The 19,384-nt window shown below is 35.9% G+C and overlaps 1 protein-coding gene across 2 annotated transcripts in view; it reads right to left on the reverse strand.

Annotated features, from left to right (window-relative positions):
• The window catches only part of NUP155 (nucleoporin 155), a 67,167-nt gene that overhangs the window by 41,037 nt on the left and 6,746 nt on the right, over positions 1-19,384 (reverse strand). The window contains exons 8-11 of one of the 2 annotated variants that reach the window (XM_089993167.1): positions 18,564-18,987; positions 18,228-18,433; positions 17,949-18,061; positions 17,701-17,867 (exon numbers count right to left, since the gene is read on the reverse strand). In XM_089993167.1, the coding sequence (XP_089849293.1) occupies positions 17,701-17,867; positions 17,949-18,061; positions 18,228-18,433; positions 18,564-18,987 (910 nt within the window). Of the gene's footprint in view, positions 1-17,700; positions 18,062-18,227; positions 18,434-18,563; positions 18,988-19,384 lie in introns of both variants that reach the window. The other variant, XM_089993166.1, reaches the window with a different exon arrangement.

Raw genomic sequence — 19,384 nt, forward strand, 5'->3', positions numbered from 1 at the left:
TTTCTATGTTGTAAACAAGCGGAATGAACCAATCATCTCGTGCCTTTCATGGTTAGGTGTTTATACTGTAGGTGGAAAGTTGAAAAGTTATAAGGCCATATTTGGCCTGTAGAGTTAAGTCCAAGCATTATCTTTGGCAACATTCATGCTGCTTGATGGATCTTAGTTAATGAGTCAATGACAGAGTTGTTGGTGCATCTCAAACATATTGGAAGGTAAAGTTCAGCGGTCACTTTCAACTTTTGCTCGAAGATGAGATTGTCAATCTGTCTGTACGTGAGATTTTTCATTTTTTTTTTGCAAAGTAAAGAGTTTCTTAAGGAAGGAGATAAGAAGTTGCTGGCTAGAAAATACACAACACAGCATGTAGTCGCATAGGGTTCACCAATCTTGCTGAGCCAATCCAAGGCAAGTCCAAACTAGGGCATTTCTTAGTGGCACAATCAAGGACTTCTCCTTGAATACAAAGGTGAACTGAGAAGGGATGAGTCATCTCTCATGGAAAATTCTATTGTGGTTATGTTCCTGCCAAATAAACCACCATGCCAAGAAGAGGGACCACTTCTAAACAAATCTTCATCTGGCTTTTGACCACAATGAAGGCGGCCCTAACAGTAAATACCTAATGCAGTTGGAAGGAGGTTGAACAAAGCCAAATCCTGCCAGGTTAAATGAAATAATTGCTACCCAAAAGAACAAGCACAGATGCGCAGTGGTCTCTTCAATTGGCATAACATAAATAGCAAATACAAGCTAAGTGGGAACCTTGGTGCTAGGGAAAGGTTCAATCCCAGGTTCAAAGAGGGAGAGATAAAATGATGGTGTGGTGAAGGTGCCAGGTCTGTCACACATCTACAATATGGTGTTACCATATGTTTTCAGCTTCAAGTTAGCAAGCATTCTCATTACCAGCCAATCTGCGAGCTCCACATACTTGAGGTTTTTTCTAAAATGAATGTGCCACCCGCCAATCTGGTCCCAACAGTCTTGCACCAACACACTTGTTTTTTACAACGATAAACAAATAAAGAAATAAAACTATGGAAGAACCCCCAATCCACTTAGCAAACCAAAAGGGCTTTGTTGCCCTTCCAATCTTGATAAGGATTTTGAATACCTTTCTTCATCATTGTCCACTAGAGAACATCCCTAGGTACTCTATCGTATGCCTTCTCTAAATCAATAAAAACCATATGCAAATCTTTGTTCCTCTCTCTATATCTCTCAATAATTTGTCTAAGAAGATGTATAGCTTCCATAATTGATCTTCTAGGCATAAAATCAAATTGATTCTCCGATATCATGAAAACCTTCCTCAACCTATGCTCAATCACCCTCTCCCAAAGTTTCATAGTATGACTCATGAGTTTTATACCACGATAGTTTGTGCAATCTTGTATGTCACCCGTATGCTTATATAGAGGCACTAAAGTACTCTTCCTCCACTCATTAGGCATCTTATTTGTCTGCCAAATCTTGTTAAAAAGATTTGTCAACCATTCTAAATCATTCACACCCAAGCATTTCCAAGCCTCGATAGGTATGCCATCTGGTCCAAGCCTCGATAGGTATACTCAGTATGTATGCCCATACACTATGGGCATATATACTGAGTATACATTAATTAATCGCACTTCACTATGTGCACTCACACACTATGCATGCTCATTAAGCTCACTCCCACCCGTCGGCACATTGCCACATCCATTGAGATATTTTTAGTGCATTCCCTGCACCTTGCCTCCTCTGTGCACCCACCACAACCGTAGCCTCAAACCTCCCAGCTACCACAGCATGAGAGTCACAATAGCAGAATTCATTAACCTCGATATAGCCAAGTACTGTGACAGCCATACAGTAGGGAACCATGCCTTTAGGGCAGCATATTAAGATTCCATCATCTCAGCAAAATCTGCAGAATGTGCTGTAGCCCTAATCTCCTTTTGACACAACACAAGCACTCTAGGGTCTCTACAGCAAGGGATAATGAGTTCTCTTAAGCAGGGTATTGCAGGCTCTTTGCTGCAAAATACTCTTATTGGATTCCAGGAAATTACTTTAGGCTCTTTGGACTCCCATTGTATGATTTGATGCATGTCAAATCTTACGGTTCTTTCTAAATGCTCATTTATTTGGAGCTTTCCTCCCAGCCTTAGCAGTATCAGCTGAATGCTTGCTGTTTGCATTGACTTCTTTCTTGGTGTTCTTCTGGGCAAACTTCAGCTGTATAAGTGACAAGGTGGTAGCAGACTTATTTTGGTTTTCTTGGTTAGTAATGCTTAAAGCAAGCAAGTAGGGTGTAACAGCTTGACTTCTGGGTTCTTGTCATCCATAAAGTAGATATGGGTTCAGTCTTTTGATTTGAGAGACCGAAGGTTCAGTAGTGGTCTTAGCATCTTGTAACAATGTAACTTGCATTGCAGTTGTAGGGCTGCGGATGGTTTGGAAATTCCTGTAGTTCTTGGTTCTGTGTTGTTGCACCTTTGCCGATCCTTGCATCAATTTACCGAAAAAGTGGTCAGCCACCACTGTGAAGAACATATTGCTATAACCTATAACCTATAACCTATGTCACACGGACTCGGCTAAAGGGTTGCCACACCCGCGTCGACACGCACGGACTTGGGTGCGGACTCGGGTGCGGCTTCGGACTCGGCCCGGACTCGGTCAACGCCGAGTCGGACTCGGTCAACGAGTCCGGGCCGAGTCCGTCCACATTTTGGACTCGGTCAACTTTGACCGAGTCCAAAATTGTCCATTTCGAGTTTTAAATTATGTTTTGGATCCGGGTCGGGTCGGGTCCAAACCCGACCCAGATCCAAAAATTTTTTTGACAGTCGAACCCTAAAAGGGGTTTATCGACAGGGAGAGGGGCTTACCCTCTCGATTTTGCCTCTCCCCCTCAGCCCCTGCAGCTTTCTCCTGCAACCACGCCGGCGATCCGAACTCCGGCGACAGGCAGCCACCGTCTCCCCCTCCGTCAGGTATGTCGACCCTTCTGCACCCTCTGCTCGTAGCCTCCCTCCTTGCACCCTTTGCACGTAGAAGAGGGGCTCGGCCCCCCTCCCTGCACCCTTTGCACGCAGAAGAGGGGCTCGGCCCCCCTCCCTGCACCCTCTGCTCGCAGGGGAGGGGCTCAGCCCCTCCCTGCACCCTCTGCTCGCAGAGGAGGGGCTCGCCCCCCCTCCCTGCACCCTTTGCACGCAGAAGAGGGGCTCGGCCCCCCTCCCTGCACCCTCGGCTCGCAGGGGAGGGGCTCGGCCCCTCCCTGCACCCTCTGCTCGCAGAGGAGGGGCTCGGGACCCCTCCCTGCACCTTCTGCTCGCAGAAGAGGGGCTCGGCCCCCCTCCCTGCACCCTCTGCTCGTAGGGGAGGGGCTCGGCCCCCCTCCCTGCACCCTCGGTTCGCAGGGGAGGGGCTCGGCCCCCCTCCCTGCACCCTCTGCTCGCAGAGGAGGGGCTCGGCCCCCCTCCCTGCACCCTCTGCTCGCAGGGGAGGGGCTCGCCCCCCCTCCCTGCACCCTCTGCTCGCAGGGGAGGGGCTCGGCCCCACTCCCTGCACCCTCTGCTCGCAGATTATTTTGGCAGTATATTATAAATAATTATAATATTTAAAATATATATATTTATAATATATATTTTTTAATATATATATATATAGCCGAGTCCCCGTGTCCAAATTTTTTGGAATTGTGCCGCACCCGTGTCGCACCCGCACCCATGTGACATAGCCTATAACCATGGAGGAAACCTTTGTGCCATTAATGTACTATAAGCAAGGCCGGATTGGTGGTTTGACTGCTGGTTTGAAGATTCTTGCTCCCACTACTTGCTTGTTCAGTTAGGCAACTGCAACAGTGCTAAATACAGTAGCATATGGTTCAGCATTATCTCACATTCAATTTAGTGATTTCTTTATTTGCATCCACAGTATATCACAGCCATTTTACTATGTGTTGTAAGTCATTCGATTGCACTGTAGTGTGCTACAGATCGTTTAATTACATTGTTACCTATCATTTACATCGTTTAATTACATTGTTACCTATCATTTACATAGTAATCGTCTGAGTGTTATTAGCCACATGCACACTCACAGCATTCCCATGATGCTGTAACTTTAATACATTCACAAGCATTCCCAGCAGCTCATGAGTTGATGTAAGCCTCATAGCAGCCCATGAGTTGTTGTATCTCTGCATCACAAGCATTCACAGCAGTCTCATAGCAGCTCGTGAGCTGCCGTATCTCCATGTCATATGCATCTGTGGCAGCCCATGAACTGTTGTATTTCCATTAGCATGGCATCCTCATGTACATTGCCTCATCAAGCATATGCATTGCCTTAGGCAAATGCAGATGCATTTCTCCATTAGCATTAGCATTGCATATGCATTCGCATTCTCATATGTGTTTTCTCATTAGCATAATGCATTGCATATGCATTTTCCTATGTATCTTCTCATTAACATAATGCATTGCACATGCATTCTCATATATATTTTCTCACTAGCATAAAGCATTGCATATGCATTTCTCATTTCTCGTGAAGCATCACACTTAGGTAGATGCATATGCATTTCTCATTTAGCATAAGCATTGCACTTAGACAAATGCACATGCATTTCATTCATGTATTAGGCATTGTATCTTATTTTTCATATGCATTTTCATCAGAGCGTAAGCATAATCGATTGCATATTGGTTTTAACATGGTATTTTCAATTCTTTTCTGTATTTTGCATTCCTATTGCCCTGTGCTAATCTTATAACTGCAGGAGAGCTTGGAAGGTCATGATTTTCTTTCCTAGAATAGGAAGTTTTAATATTTCAATTTCGGTTCAAGATTGTAATAATTTGATATTAATGAGAAATTATACCTTACTACTTAGAATAGAATGTATGAGCATATAGTTGTATTTTAAATTCTCATAATTGCTACTGTTATTTCATTTTACTTTATTCTTCAAAAAACACAATGGTGAAACACGAATGACATGTGCATCATTCTAATAAAAGGTAATTAATCTTAAGTAAATGATTCACATTTATGACCATAGTCAAAATGTGAACAATACTTAAGATTTTTAACTTTTATAGAATAAAATAAGACCTACACTTTAAGTCCTTTCTGAAAAACATTATATTTTCAAAATTACATTTTCTTTCTTTATCAAAATTAAAAGTAAAGATTAAATCAAGATATATTTGTGGTCATAGTCATGAATATATTGAAATTTAATTTTGCCATAATTTCTATAAAAGCACAAAAATTAATTTTATTCTTTCTTGAAATTTAAATGAAGATTAAATCAAAATATATTTGTGACCATAGTCATGAATATATTAAAATTTAATCTCATTTCAATTATATTAAACAATAAAATCTCTTTTAAAAATCTAATTTTAAGCAAGTTCTTTCAATACATTCATCATTTTGCACTATTATTTGCCATCTTTTCAAATTATTTTTCATTTTCAAAAATTCCAAGTGATTTTGAAATAAATTTTCAAAAACACAGTTTTCATTTCCAAAATTCAAAACCATTTTCAAATTTCATTCACAAATGCAAATTTATCTTTTGATTTCAAAACTCCACTCAACTTTACATCTTATTCCAAATTTCAATTTTTATTTCTGAACTTCACATTTCTAAATTTCAGATTTTTAACTTTGAATGTTATTTCAAATTCAAATGCTAAATTCAAAATTCTTTATTTCTCTTCAAAAAGTCCAAAATTTTGAACTCTCATTTTCAAATTCAATTTTAAATTCTGAAGTTTATTTCAAATTCAATTCTAAATCAAATGTTTGAAATTTATTTCAAAAATCCCGTCTTAAATTCCAAGTTCAATTTCAAATTCCAAATTCGAAGTTCAAATTCAATATCAATTCTAATTTCAAGTTCAATTTTCAAGTTCAATTATGATTTCAAAACTTAGAATTGATTTCTAATCTTGATTTTTAATTCAAAATCAATTCAAATTCAATTTTCCACTAAATTTCAGATTTCAAAATTCTCGAACTCTGAATCCAATTTCCAAATCCTCAAGTGCAAATTTCCAAAGCAAAATCCCTTTCAAAATTCAACCTTTCAAAAACCATTTTCTAAACTTCAAAGGACATTTCTAAAAGGATATTCTCAGTCCAATTTTCAAAATCCAATCCAGTTTCAAGTTCATCTTTCTTCAAAACTCAATCTTTAAGAATTTCTAACTTTGTTATCAATCTCAAATCTATTTCAAATTTGGATTCAAAGTTTAAGATAAGTTCAAATTCTGAATCACTTCTTCAAGGATATTTTAAAACTTATTTCAAAATCACTTGGAAAATCCCGAAATATCTTCAAAAAGCATACAGCACAAGCATGACTCTATGTGCATTTTGGATTTCAGAATAATCACTTAGACAAATTTAAGCAAAGCAAAGGCATGAATTTGATCATTGGTTCAATTACCCCAGAGAAAGGCGCCAGGAACGATTGAACCTCGTACAGACAAGTGAATCCCGTCTCTCCATTTCCCGTAAAATTTTCAAAACGGAGGCGAGTAAATTTCACAATCTTTTTCAAAAGGTCAAGTGAGACCTTGCAAAGAATTTATCTCTTCTCTCTTCTGCTTTTTCCTCAAAAGGGAAAAGGAAGAAAAACGAAAGGAGGAAAAAAGTTTGCAATGATCACAACTAGTAGATGGATCTGATCCGGAGCCTAAATTAGAAAAGAGAAGGAAGTTCCTCTTACGAATGATAAAAAATTCAAAACTCTTGCTACTTATGAAAAAAAATGGAAAGAATGATGGGACATGTCAAGATCATGTCTTGGCTCATTAGTAGCATTGATATCAAAAAATGGTCAAGTCTTGCAAAGTTTAAACATGCAAATAAAGCTTGAGAATATCTCAAGAAGATGTATTCCCTTAAGAACATTGCACATATGTATAATTTACAAGATAAAATTTGAACTATGACTTAGGGAAAGAAGCATTAGAGAATTTTATAGTGAACTATCTATTCTTTTGGAAGAGTTGACTTTTTTTTAGCCAACATGGCATTGTTCCAAGGATATAATACTTCTATCAATTTGTAAATGGTCTAAGACCGAAATTTGAATCTACAAAGTTGGCCCTCCTCTATAGAGGGAAAGACCCTTCTATTGAGATCACAATTAAGCAGTTCAGTATGAAAAAAATAGGCTTAAGAAGAGGACTTTTAAGAGTGATGATGACTCGGTTCTAGCCGTATCTAGGCCGAAAAACTATGTTTGTACCTACAAACCACTACACTATGAAAAGCCAAGCAATGAGTATTATGGAAAACAAGGCAATGATTATGAGAAGAAAAAAAATAATTGTTATTATTGTCATGAATCAGGGCACGTCAAAACCTATTGTCCTAAGTTGAAAAGGCCATATGAGAAGAAGGTCGTCTTGATTGGTCCTCCACGAGAGTCAAGTGATGTCAAAAGCACACAAGACTCATCAATTGAGAACATGTCCTTGACACAACTAATAGATGCTCTTCAACCTTTACTCAAAAAAGTGTCTTCATCGAATGGACTCGCGGTTTCTTCTTTTGGCTTCTTTGATCCCGGTAAATCTCTTTAGCTTCTTGACTCAGGTGTCTCTTTTCACATGACACTAAATGGTGATATTTTATCTGAATGTCATAACTCAAGCAGGTCAAATGTGTTAATTGTCTATGAGAGACATCTCTTGAGATAAAAAGAATAGGGAATTTCGAAAATATTTCTCAAAATTCAAATAAATTTTTTATTCCAAAAATTAAATATATTCCTAAATTAAATTTAAATCTTTTGTCTGTTTCACAATTATTTGACCATGGATTTAATGTTTTTTCTCATATAATGGTTGTCAGGTGCAGGATCACCATCCAGTGAAGATGATTGGAGAAAGCCATAGAGAATGAAACTTAGACTATATGGATTTTCTAGAAATACCCAAGAATACTTATTGTTGTAATGTTCATAAATTAAAATTGGATTTATAGTATAAAAGGCTTAATCATCCTGAAATATCCAAAATTCAGTATTTTCCAAAGTTGGAAAAAAATTGTAATTCTGAAAACTTTACATATGAAGATTGTATTCTTGAAAAAATGAAGAGATTATTATTTCAAAAAATAAGCTTTGTTTCTTCTCGACCGCTTGAGTTAATACATTCGGATGTTTGGGGACCAACGCCTGTTATATCTAAAGGTGGAATTGTGTACTATGTAACTTTTGTTAATGATTTTACTAGACATACTTGGATCTATTTCCTTAAACACAAATCTAAAGTTTTTTCACATTTTCAAATATTTCACAATTTGGTCAAAAATAAATTCAAAAATGATATTTCTATCTTTTACACTAATTTAGGAAAAAAATTATCAAAAGAATTTAAAGATTACATAAATTTAAATGGCATCATACATCAAAAATATTATCCTTACACTCCACAACAAAATGGTTTGGCTTAAAGAAAGAATAGGCATATTATACAAACAACAAGAACCTTGCTTATTGCAAACCAAGTACCAAAAGATTTTTGGGTTGAAGTTGTTAAAATATATGTATCAATACACACACACACACATATATATATATATATATATATATATGTATTTCTTCAAATACACCATAATACCCGATAGGGGTATTATGGTCATTTCACATAATACCCAATAGGGGTATTTATTTTTCTTATTTTCTTTTTTGTATTTCTTTTCTCTTTAATTTTTATTTTTTCTTTTCTTTTTTGAAGCCACATAGGGGGGCCCACCATAAAGTCGTTGGGGCCCCTTGAAGTGTATAAATAGGGGCTTTTCCCCCTTGAGATTGTATTGCTTTTGAGAGCTCCTCTTTAATAAAAAAGGTATTTATTTTATGTGTAGCCTTGTTACAAGGCCTTTCGTTTTATCCCTTAGTGGATTTTTTCTTTGTGCCTTTGTGCTAACTGCTAAATCCATTGTTGGACATTGTGAATGCATTTGCATTCTTGATTCTTCTTCATACTTCATTACATGGTATCAGAGCCATCCGATTCTTCCAAAGTGAAATCTTGTCTCTCTCTCCACTTTTATATATTCTCTTATTGAAGCAATGGAGACCAAGATCGACCTATTATTTAAGCTCAATGAAAAAAATTACATGATGTGGGCATCCGCAATGAAAAATAATCTCAAAGGAAAGAAACTTTGGGGTTATGTAGGGATCATTCCGGAACCTCAACTTAAGCTCACAAAGATGGAAGGAGGTCAAGAAAAAGCTCTTGAGGGAGATACTCGCCTCAAAGCAATAGAAAACCATCAACGTCAAGTGGAAGATTGGGAGAGCAACCATGCAAAAATCCTAGCATGGTTTATGAATAATGTTGAACTTAAGGTATGTATCAATATTGCAAAATTTCGCCGAGCCAATGAAGCTTGGTTTTTTATGAAAGGTATGTATACCCAAAAATATCTTGCAAGAGCTTATTTTTTGCAAGAGAAAGTTAGAACTACCAAACAAGGGGATATGAGCATCCAAGATTACTATAGTGCTCTAAACCCCTTCTGGGATGAATTGGCTCTTTTAGAGTCAAAATGGGTGGCTATGGAGGATATTGAGCTTCGACAAAAACAAATGGAACAAGATAGATTGTTTCAATTTTTATTTGGGCTTCGTCCCGAATTTGAACAAGTGAGATCCTCACTCCTTCATAGATCCACTCTTCCTCCATTAGAGGATGTCATTGCCGAAATTACTCAAGAAGAGACTCGGCATGGCATGAGTAAAAGCATGGATGAAGTTATTGCCGTATCTAAACCCGACAATCATGTTAAAACATACAAGTCACCTCATTTTGGAAAACAAGGAAATGGTAGAAAGAAGATGATTATGTCATCATTGTTATGAGCCGGGACATATCAAACCCGTATGCCCAAAAATTAAATGGGACTTTCAAGCCTAAGGTGGCTTCCGTTGAGGAATCCTCCATTAAAGAAGATGAAGGCAAAAACGGGGATCCCAAGGACACTCTTGGTCAAATATCCATGGCTCTCCAACAAATCTTAAAGGTCACTTCCTCCACATCTGTTGCCGCCATTGTCTCGTCATCACCTCCCGGTACGTTTTCTTGGATTTTAGATTCCGGAGCTTCTTTTCACATGACTCCCCATGAAAATGCTTTAACCAATGTATGCACCAATTCAAAAATATTTTGTCTCTACGGCCGATGAAACTTTTCTCAAAATAAATGGAATTGGAACTCTAGATCCTAAAAAATTTCAAAACTTTTTTGTTCCAAAAGTATGAATAGTTCTTAAACTAAATCTAAACCTTTTTTTCATTTCCCAAATTGTCGACCATGGATGTGAAATATCTTTCTCATCTCAAGTGTGTTTTGTGCAGGATCTCCAATCCGGAAAGCGAATTGGGCAAGGCCATAGAAATGGAGATCTTTACTACATGGATAACTTGACACTCCCTACAAACTCTTTTTGTACTTATGTCTAAGATAAAAGTATTGAAACTTGACATAAAAGACTTGGACATTCAAGTTAATCTAAAATGTATCGTTTTCCTTTTGGAAACAAGTTTTGTAAAGAAAAATATATTAATTGCAAAGATTGCATTTTTGGAAAAATGAAGTCTATTCCATTTCCTACAAGAACCTTTATTTCAACTAGACCTTTTGAATTGATGCATTCTGATGTGTGGGGACCATCTCTGGTTCTATCTAAAGGTGGTTATTCATATTATATAACATTTATTGATGATTATACTAGATATGTATGGATTTATTTTCTTAGCCTTAAATCGGAAGTCTTTACCTTTTTTAAAGAATTTTGTGCAAAAATTCAAAATCCATTTCAAAGTCATGTATATATTCTTAGATCCGACTCCGGAGGAGAATACCTATCAAATGAATTTCAAACATATTTAAAACGACATGGCATTTGTCATCAAAGATCATGTCCAAAAACTCGACAACAAAACGGTCTAGCGGAAAGAAAACATAGGCATATCTTAGAAACCACTAGATCATTACTTATTTCTAAAAGTATTCCTAAAAATTTTTGGGCCGAAGCTGTGTTAACTTCCACTTAATCAATCGAATGTAGTTCTCAAAATTAAATAATATCTCTCCTTATGAAAAACTTTTTAAAATTACACCTGATTTCAATCGTCTTCGTATTTTTTGATATAAATGTTTTGCACTTTTACATAAAAGAGATAAATTATCACCAAAGGCAATTGAATGTTTATTCTTGGGATATGGTGAAAATCAAAAGGGCTATAGATGTTTTGATTATAAAAACAATAAGATATATGTCTCAAAAGATGTGACATTTCTAGAAGATGAGAACGGATTTGAAATATTAGACAAACAAAATGAAATTGAATATATGTTTTTAAATGATCTTTTAGAAGATACGAATAATGAAACTTTAAGTCATTCGAAAATATTAGAAGACACATAATATTAAAACATCACCAATTAATGGGGATAATCTACATGTTTACACCCGGCGTGAGCAAGAGAAACCTATTAGTGCTTTAGAAAAATTCTTGCGGCTTAATGAACCTCTAGAAGAAACTTTCCTTATGTGCTCCTCTAGAGAATCAATTCCACCTAATAGGTTTGTTTCATATGAATCGCTCTCACCAAATTATAGAGCTTGGCTAATTGCCTTACATTTATACTATGAGCCTTCTCATTATAATCAAGCAAAAAATATATCGCATTGGATTGAAGCAATGAGGGTAGAACTAGATGCCTTAAAGAAGGCTAAAACTTGGGAAATAGTTAAACTTCCTCCAAATAAAAAAGTTATTGGATGTCGTTGGGTTTACAAATTTAAGACAAAAAGTGATGGTTCCTTAGAACGATATAAAGCAAGATTAGTGGCTAAGAGATACTCACAAGAATACGGCATTGACTATGAGGAGACTTTTGCTCCTGTTGCTCGAATGACTAATGTCGGGACCCTAATTGTTGTAGCATCATCTAAGAAATGGATTATATTTCAATTAGATGTTAAAAATGCATTTCTTAATGGTCAATTAAACAAAGAAATATATATAGACCCTCCATCGAGAATTACTCATGAACAAGGTCAAACCCATAAATTATTAAAAGCTTTATATGGTCTTAAACAAGCCCTTAAGGCTTGGTATGATAGATTTAGTGTTATTATGATTAAGTTGGGATTTCGTTCTTGTTATACTGACATTGCTCTCTTTGTTAAAAGTGCAGGTAATAGTATTTTTATTTTTTTGCTTTATGTTGATAATATGATCATCACAGGCAATGATGAAAGTGGTATTATTGATGTTAAAAATATGTTAAAAGATAACTTTGATATGTCTGATTTAGGTTTTCTCAGATATTTTCTTGGCATTGAAGTTGCATACTCTCCTCGAGGGTATATATTATTACAGATGCAACTTGTTGCAGATATATGTTCCAAATCTGGAATTTCAGATGAAAAAAGGTGGAGACTCTAGAGGTTATCAATGCTAAACTACGGTTGGAGGATGGGGTTCTACTGAATGATCATACACCCTACAGACAACTCAGTGGGTCTCTCACCTATCTGACCATCACCAGGCCAGACATCGCTCACATTGTTCACTCTGCAAGCCAATTCCAGCATGATGCTACAACTGTGCATGAGTGTTGTGCTTCAGATTATTCGCTACATCAAAAACACTCTAACTAAAGGGTTTTTTTATCCTCACTCTCTTCATTAAATTTGCTTGCCTATATTGATGTTAACGGGGGAGGAAACCCAAACTATAGAATCTCAACTACTGGTTTTTGTGTCTTTTTAGGAGTTTCGTTTATTGCTTGGAGATGCAAGAAACAGCAGAAAGTCTCTTTATCATCTACTGAGGCTGAGTATCGGGCTATGGCAACCACTACAGTGGAACTTGTGTGGCTTCGAAGTCTTCTTCAAGATATGGGAGTTGAAATTTTTGGGGCCTCGAAGCTTTGTTGTGACAATAAAAGTGTCATCTATATTGTCAGCAATCACACCTTCCATGAGTGGACCAAACATATAGAAATGGACTGCCACTATGTTCGTGATGAGTATCTTTGTGGGACAGTTACACTGCCATATGTCACATCCAAATATCAGCTTGCAGACTTTTTTACTAAAGCACTTCCTGCTCCCCGCTTTTTGTTTCTTGGCAAACTTTCGGTCATCTCCCTGTAAAGTTTGAGGGGGGTGTTAAAATATATGTATCAATACATATATATATATATATATATATATATGTATTTCTTCAAATATACCATAATACCCAATAGGGGTATTATGGTCATTTTACATAATACCAGATAGGGGTATTTCTTTTTTGTATTTCTTTTCTCTTTATTTTTATTTTTTTATTTTTTTTATTTTTTGAAGCCACGTAAGGGGGGCCCACCATAGAGTCGTTGGGGGCTCCCAACGACTCTATTGGGAGCCCCCTTGTGGTCCCTTGAAGTGTATAAATAGGGGTTTTTCCCCCTTGAGATTGTATTGCTTTTGAGAGCTCCTCTTTAATAAAAAGAGTTTATTTTATGTGTAGCCTTGTTACAAGGCCTTTCGTTTTATCCCTTAGTTGATTTCTTCTTTGTGCTAAGTCCATTGTTGGACATTGTGAATGCATTTGCATTCTTGATTCTTCTACATACTTCATTACAGAAGCCACATTGAATGTAGCTTATCTCATTAAGAAAATGTCATCTTCTTCTTTGAAAAAAGTGCCACCAATTGAAAAACTTTTCAAACTAATTCTTGATTATTCTAGATTTAGTCTTTGAGCGTAAATGTTTTGTTTTTACTAACAAGAATGATAAAATTTTTTACTAACAAGAATGATAAAATTTCTCCCCGTGTTATTCCTTGTGTCCTTTTGAGATACGTAAATAACCAAAAAGGCTATAGATGCTTTGATTTTAGAAATAAAAAGTTATCTCTCAAGAAAAGTGTCTTTCTTAGAAAATAAAGATTTATGGAAATTGAAAAATCTAAAAAAATAATTAATTATTCTTTGTTGTTGAATTTAATTCCAAAATATGACGATTATGATGTTGATCTTGATGAAGATCATGAGCTTAGAAATGATATATCGAGTGAAGAACAATCTCATGATAATGAGATTAGAGAAGAGCAATCCTATAAGAATCAAAATTATATTCAATATTCTAGGCATAGCTATGTAGTCAAAAGCCCAGACTAGGCACCGACTAGTCCACCTAGTCGGTCTAGGCTAAGTAAAATGCCTAGGCTTTGCAATTCCTAGGTGGGTACCTTAAAAGTTACTAATTTTGCCAACTAGGCACCAACTAAAGTGCATAGTCGGCGACTAAGCTGCATCTGCCTAGGCACGAGGGCAATTTAGTTGTATATATATATATATATATATATATATATATATATATATATATATATATATATTGTTATTTTTTTGTATATATAATTATATGTATATGTGTGTGTTTGTGTGATTTGTTCTATGAAATCATGAAAACATGCTTAGTTATTATATTTATATATGTGTGTGCTAGTTTGGTTTTGGGATTTTTTCTGTGAAACATTGTAAGAATGCACAATTAATTTTAATTGATTATGTTTTTTATATATGTGTGTGTTTGTTTCTGATGAATTTTTCTATAAAAGCCTGAAAGTATGTTTAGCATTATGAATTATGTAATATGTTATTTATATATGTATGTGTTATTGTGTTGTTCTAAAAGGTTAAAAGCATATTTAGTTGATTATATAGAATATGTAATGAATAATTGAATATATATATATATATGTGTGTGTGTACAATTATATACATGTATATTGTGGTTATATATATTAATATATTTTGTGAAAGCATGTATAATTTTGTACTTGTGTAATAAAATCATCTGAGTAAAAGAATTAAACATATTTTAATGCATTTTTCTGTATTTTTTTATATTTAATTGGGGTACCGACTAGTACCGACTAGTACCGCCTAGTCCTCGACCAGTCTTTTTAGGGGTCTACCGACTAAGCACCGCCTACTGCTTTTGACTATATAGAGACGTAGTGATTCTAAACTTCCATGTGAACTTAAAAGATATCCGGATAGTGAAAACAAGATTGAAATACAAACTAGAAGGTCATCTAGAGTTTCAAAATCCCTTGAAAAATTTGTGTCTTATGACTTTTTTTCACCTAAGTACAAAGCCTACGTTACATTAATGCATTCCTATATAGATCCCTCAACCTACGCTCAAACAAAAGAACACTCTGAATGGGTAGAAGTCATGAGGGTAGAGCTAGATGCTTCAGAAAGAGCAAATACTTGGACTATTCAAGACATTCCCCCAGGAAAGAAACCTACATGTAGATTGGTGTATAAGGTAAAAACCAAAAGTGATGGACTCTTGAAAGATACAAAGTCAAATTAGTTGTCAAGGAATATCCCAAGAGTATGGCATAGATTATAAAGAAACTTTTGCCTCAGTTGCTAGGATGACCACAGTTAGGACTTTAGTAGCCCTTGTCTCTGTGAGAAGATGGCACATATATCAAATGGACGTTAGGAATGAATTTCTTAATGAGAATTTGATTGAAGAAGTTTATATGGAAGCACCACCTGGTATAACTATTCTTAGAGTAAAAGTTCTTCATTTGAATAAATTTCTTTATGGTTTTAAACAAGCAATGAAGGATTGGTATGATAGGTTTATTCAAGTTATGTTTGATATTGGATTTTAATCTTGTCCAACTGACACAAACAGGTATTATTATTTTTCTCCTCTATGTGGATGACATGATTATCACCAGAGGAAACAAACAGGGAGTTGAACAAATTAAAAAACTTCTCAAGAAACATTTTGAAATGACTGATTTGAGTTTTTTTAAATGTTTTCTTAGAATTGAAGTAGCTTATTCTTCTAAAGGTTATCTATCGACTCAATCTAAATTTGCACTAGATATTATTGTCACGTATGAAATCTGAGATAATAAGGTCGACACTCCCGATGTTGTCAATGCTAAGATAAGAATTGATGATGGAAAATCACTTGAAAATCTGACACCATACAAACAATTTATCGGTACACTTTCTTATCTTTCAATTATGAGATCTAATAATGCATTCAGTTTACACAGCAAGCCAATTTCATAATGCTCCCACTTTTGTTCATATGAGAGCTATTTTGCATATTATTAGATATATTAAGACTTCTATTTACCAAGGATTTTTCTTATATGCTTCTTTATCATTAGATTTAACTGCGGGGAGGTGATTTCAATAACCGACACTCAACAATAGGTTTTTGCATTTTCTTAGGTTAGGTAAATCGTTAATCTCATGGCGGTGTAAGAAGCAACAAAAGGTTTCTCTCTTTTCGACTGAAGCAAAATACTGAGTCATTGCTACAAACACTATAGAGGTGATCTGGCTCAGAAGACTCTTGGCTAATATGGGAGTTTAGATTAAAGAAGCATCATGAATGTGGTATGACAACAAAAGTTTCATCTACATTGCCAACAACCGGACCTTTCACGAGCGTACCAAACATATTGAGATAAAATGTCACAAAGTATGAAAGAAGTATCTACAAAGCACTATCGATCTTTTTTATGTTACCTCAAAATACCAGTTGGCGGATTTATTCACAAAACCTCTCGTTGATCCTAAATTTCACTTTCTCTTAGACAAACTTTTGGTTATCCAATCGTAAGTTTGAGGGAGAGTATTAAAATTGTGTGTGTGTGTATATATATATATACACATTGTATATTCGTATGCACATGTATTATGTATATATATACATATGTATTTATTATCTATATGTATATATAGAGAATACATACATATAAATATACATATATTGCATTAACACTAGGATAGTTTTTTTTTCTTTTCTTTTTTTTAGTTTCTTTTGAACTAGTAACACATGGTTGACTAGTCAACAAGAGACGTTGGGGCTGGTAGAGGTCCAACGTCTCTATGGGACTCCTATGATGTATATAAATAGGGGATGATTCCCCTCTTGTTTGTAATGCTTTTTGCATGGGTTTGACAATAATAAAATATTGTTTTTATAATTTGTGAGCCTCCTTTGTTTGTCCCTTTGTGGGTTTTGTGAGTGAGTTTATTTTGTGGCTCTTTGTGTGTTTACTTTGTTCATTTGGTGGATCTTGTTGTGGCTCTTTTGTGTGTCCACAGTGGTGGTTGGAGGCCCTCATTTCCTTACAGTTCTCAACTTGCAATGCACCCAATTAATTATCTTTCTAGTTTTCATAAAAGTAATGTAACCAATTAGGTAAATAGTAATAGTTACCAAGTTACTATGCAATAGTTTTTTTATTTTATTTTTTTTGTTAAAAATTAATAAATAACTCAGGCCCATCGGTCCGCCCGGTAGCCCGTGAACCGGCCCAAGCCCAACCCACATATATAACAGGCTGATACTGATAACATTTCAGCAAGTCCTACCCTAACCACCAACCAAGTTATTTAATTGAATATAGAAGTTTTGAAAGGTCACCTCATTTCAGGACAATTTTTAGCACTACAGATTTGGATTAACCCAAAATCCTTGTTTTTGTTAATGGAGTCAACCCTGGTCAGACCACGGTGTCAGATTTTGAGATAATCAAAATGGAGGATTGTTTCAAGCATCCCTACATTGTAGAAAAAATTCCCATTGAACTAAGCAGCAAGGTAAAGAAACAAACCTCCCAAAGCTCAAAAGGAATGGCATAATCGTTGTATAGTTGAGTAATACTCTTTAAATCCAGTGCTAGCTCTCTTGCTTTGGGCTTGGCGGTAGTTGCCATATTGACATCAGCCATTAGGTTCCTTTGAGGAAATGCATCATCTGAAACTGAATCTCTTGTTGCACCTGATGCATCGGCTAGCTTTGACACTATACCTTCAAGTTCTCCTTTAATCTTCAACTGAAAACGAAGAACAGCAAGTTTACCTTCAAGCAAGTCCAGCAAGCCACTATCATAGGGACCTCCCAATGGACTAGAAGAACCACCACTGCTGCGAGCGCTTTTTGCCTGAAGCACTGCATTACTTAAATACTGCTGCCTGCTTCCAATAAACATTATGAAAAGACACATAAAAGAAAAAGTATATATCAGAATAGGAAACAAAATACTCATTTTTCATAAGAAATAACAGTATTCTTAGCATCTGCATATAATTGCTACAAGGGTTTCAGGTTACGAAAATGATAAGCCAATTTTGGGCTGACCTTTGCTCAAGTGTCAGGGTTTCACCAACATCTGCACTCTGCCTTTCCGCTAGTCTCATCAGTACCAGAGCAGCAAGTATATGTTGCCTCTTCAAGACATAATATCTTGCAAGTAGTTCAATATATTTCACTTGATGAGAGGGAATAGGACCCTTCTCCTGACCAATTTGTGACAGTAAAGGTGTTACCGCTGACACCCTTTCCACCTGAATCGGAAAGCAAAAATATGAAGCAATATGCGGAAATACACTCCATGATTTACTGATTTTTTATTAGCATAAAAAGACCATATCTTATTAAAAACTGCTAGGCATTTATATGTCAGCACCAACAAACCTTTCTTATAGGCTCTCGGCCTGCATTCTGCAGGAAAGGCACTAAATCTGAACCTCCAAATTCTAAAAGTTCATTTTCAAGACCAAGGTCAATCATACTTATATATAAGTGTTCATGGAATATTTTATCAGTTGACTGCACACCAAGCTGAACAATCTGCCTTATGTATTTTTCCTGAGAAGCTTGATCAAGGACCTGTTTACCAGTAACTCTAGTGGAAGATCCAAACTTTATCTCCGCTCCTCTTTGTGCAGCTTCGCCTTTTAAAGAACGGAGTGCATTTGTCACAATCTCATAGCACTGCTGACGAAGAGCAAGTGCATGCTCTCGACGACTTGCATCAATTTGATCATTGAAGGCATCTCCTTCAGGATCGAGAGCCAGAGCCTTCTGCAATGGCAGACGCACAACTGCCTCATAAAATCTGGAGAAACAAGAACAGTGATAAGATGGTTTACTCACAAGAAGACTCAGTCTGGATTGCACATTAGATAAGATTTTGAGTGCATGTATCAGTGAAATGCTTTCAAATCTTACAAGGAACAAAAAAACATAAGAATTGCCAGAAAACAATAAAAGAAAATGCCCAAGTGACCACTGATCAGTGAATATATTCTCAGATATATAATTCTTCATGCCCGTATCTTAGTTAATCGCAGAGGAGTATTCATTTACTTTCACTTGCAATAAGCATGTATATCATTCAAGTGAATAAAGTAAAAGAAAATCAATTTCTCATTTTAAAAAGCTACTTTTAACATAGCATAGAATCAAGTTATGCCTCTGTATTTCATCTAGTGCTTCTGGATTCCATGCATCTT

Source organism: Nuphar pumila, chromosome 17 (assembly GCF_984573655.1).
Source record: "Nuphar pumila chromosome 17, dmNupPumi1.hap1.1, whole genome shotgun sequence".
NCBI lineage: Eukaryota > Viridiplantae > Streptophyta > Magnoliopsida > Nymphaeales > Nymphaeaceae > Nuphar > Nuphar pumila.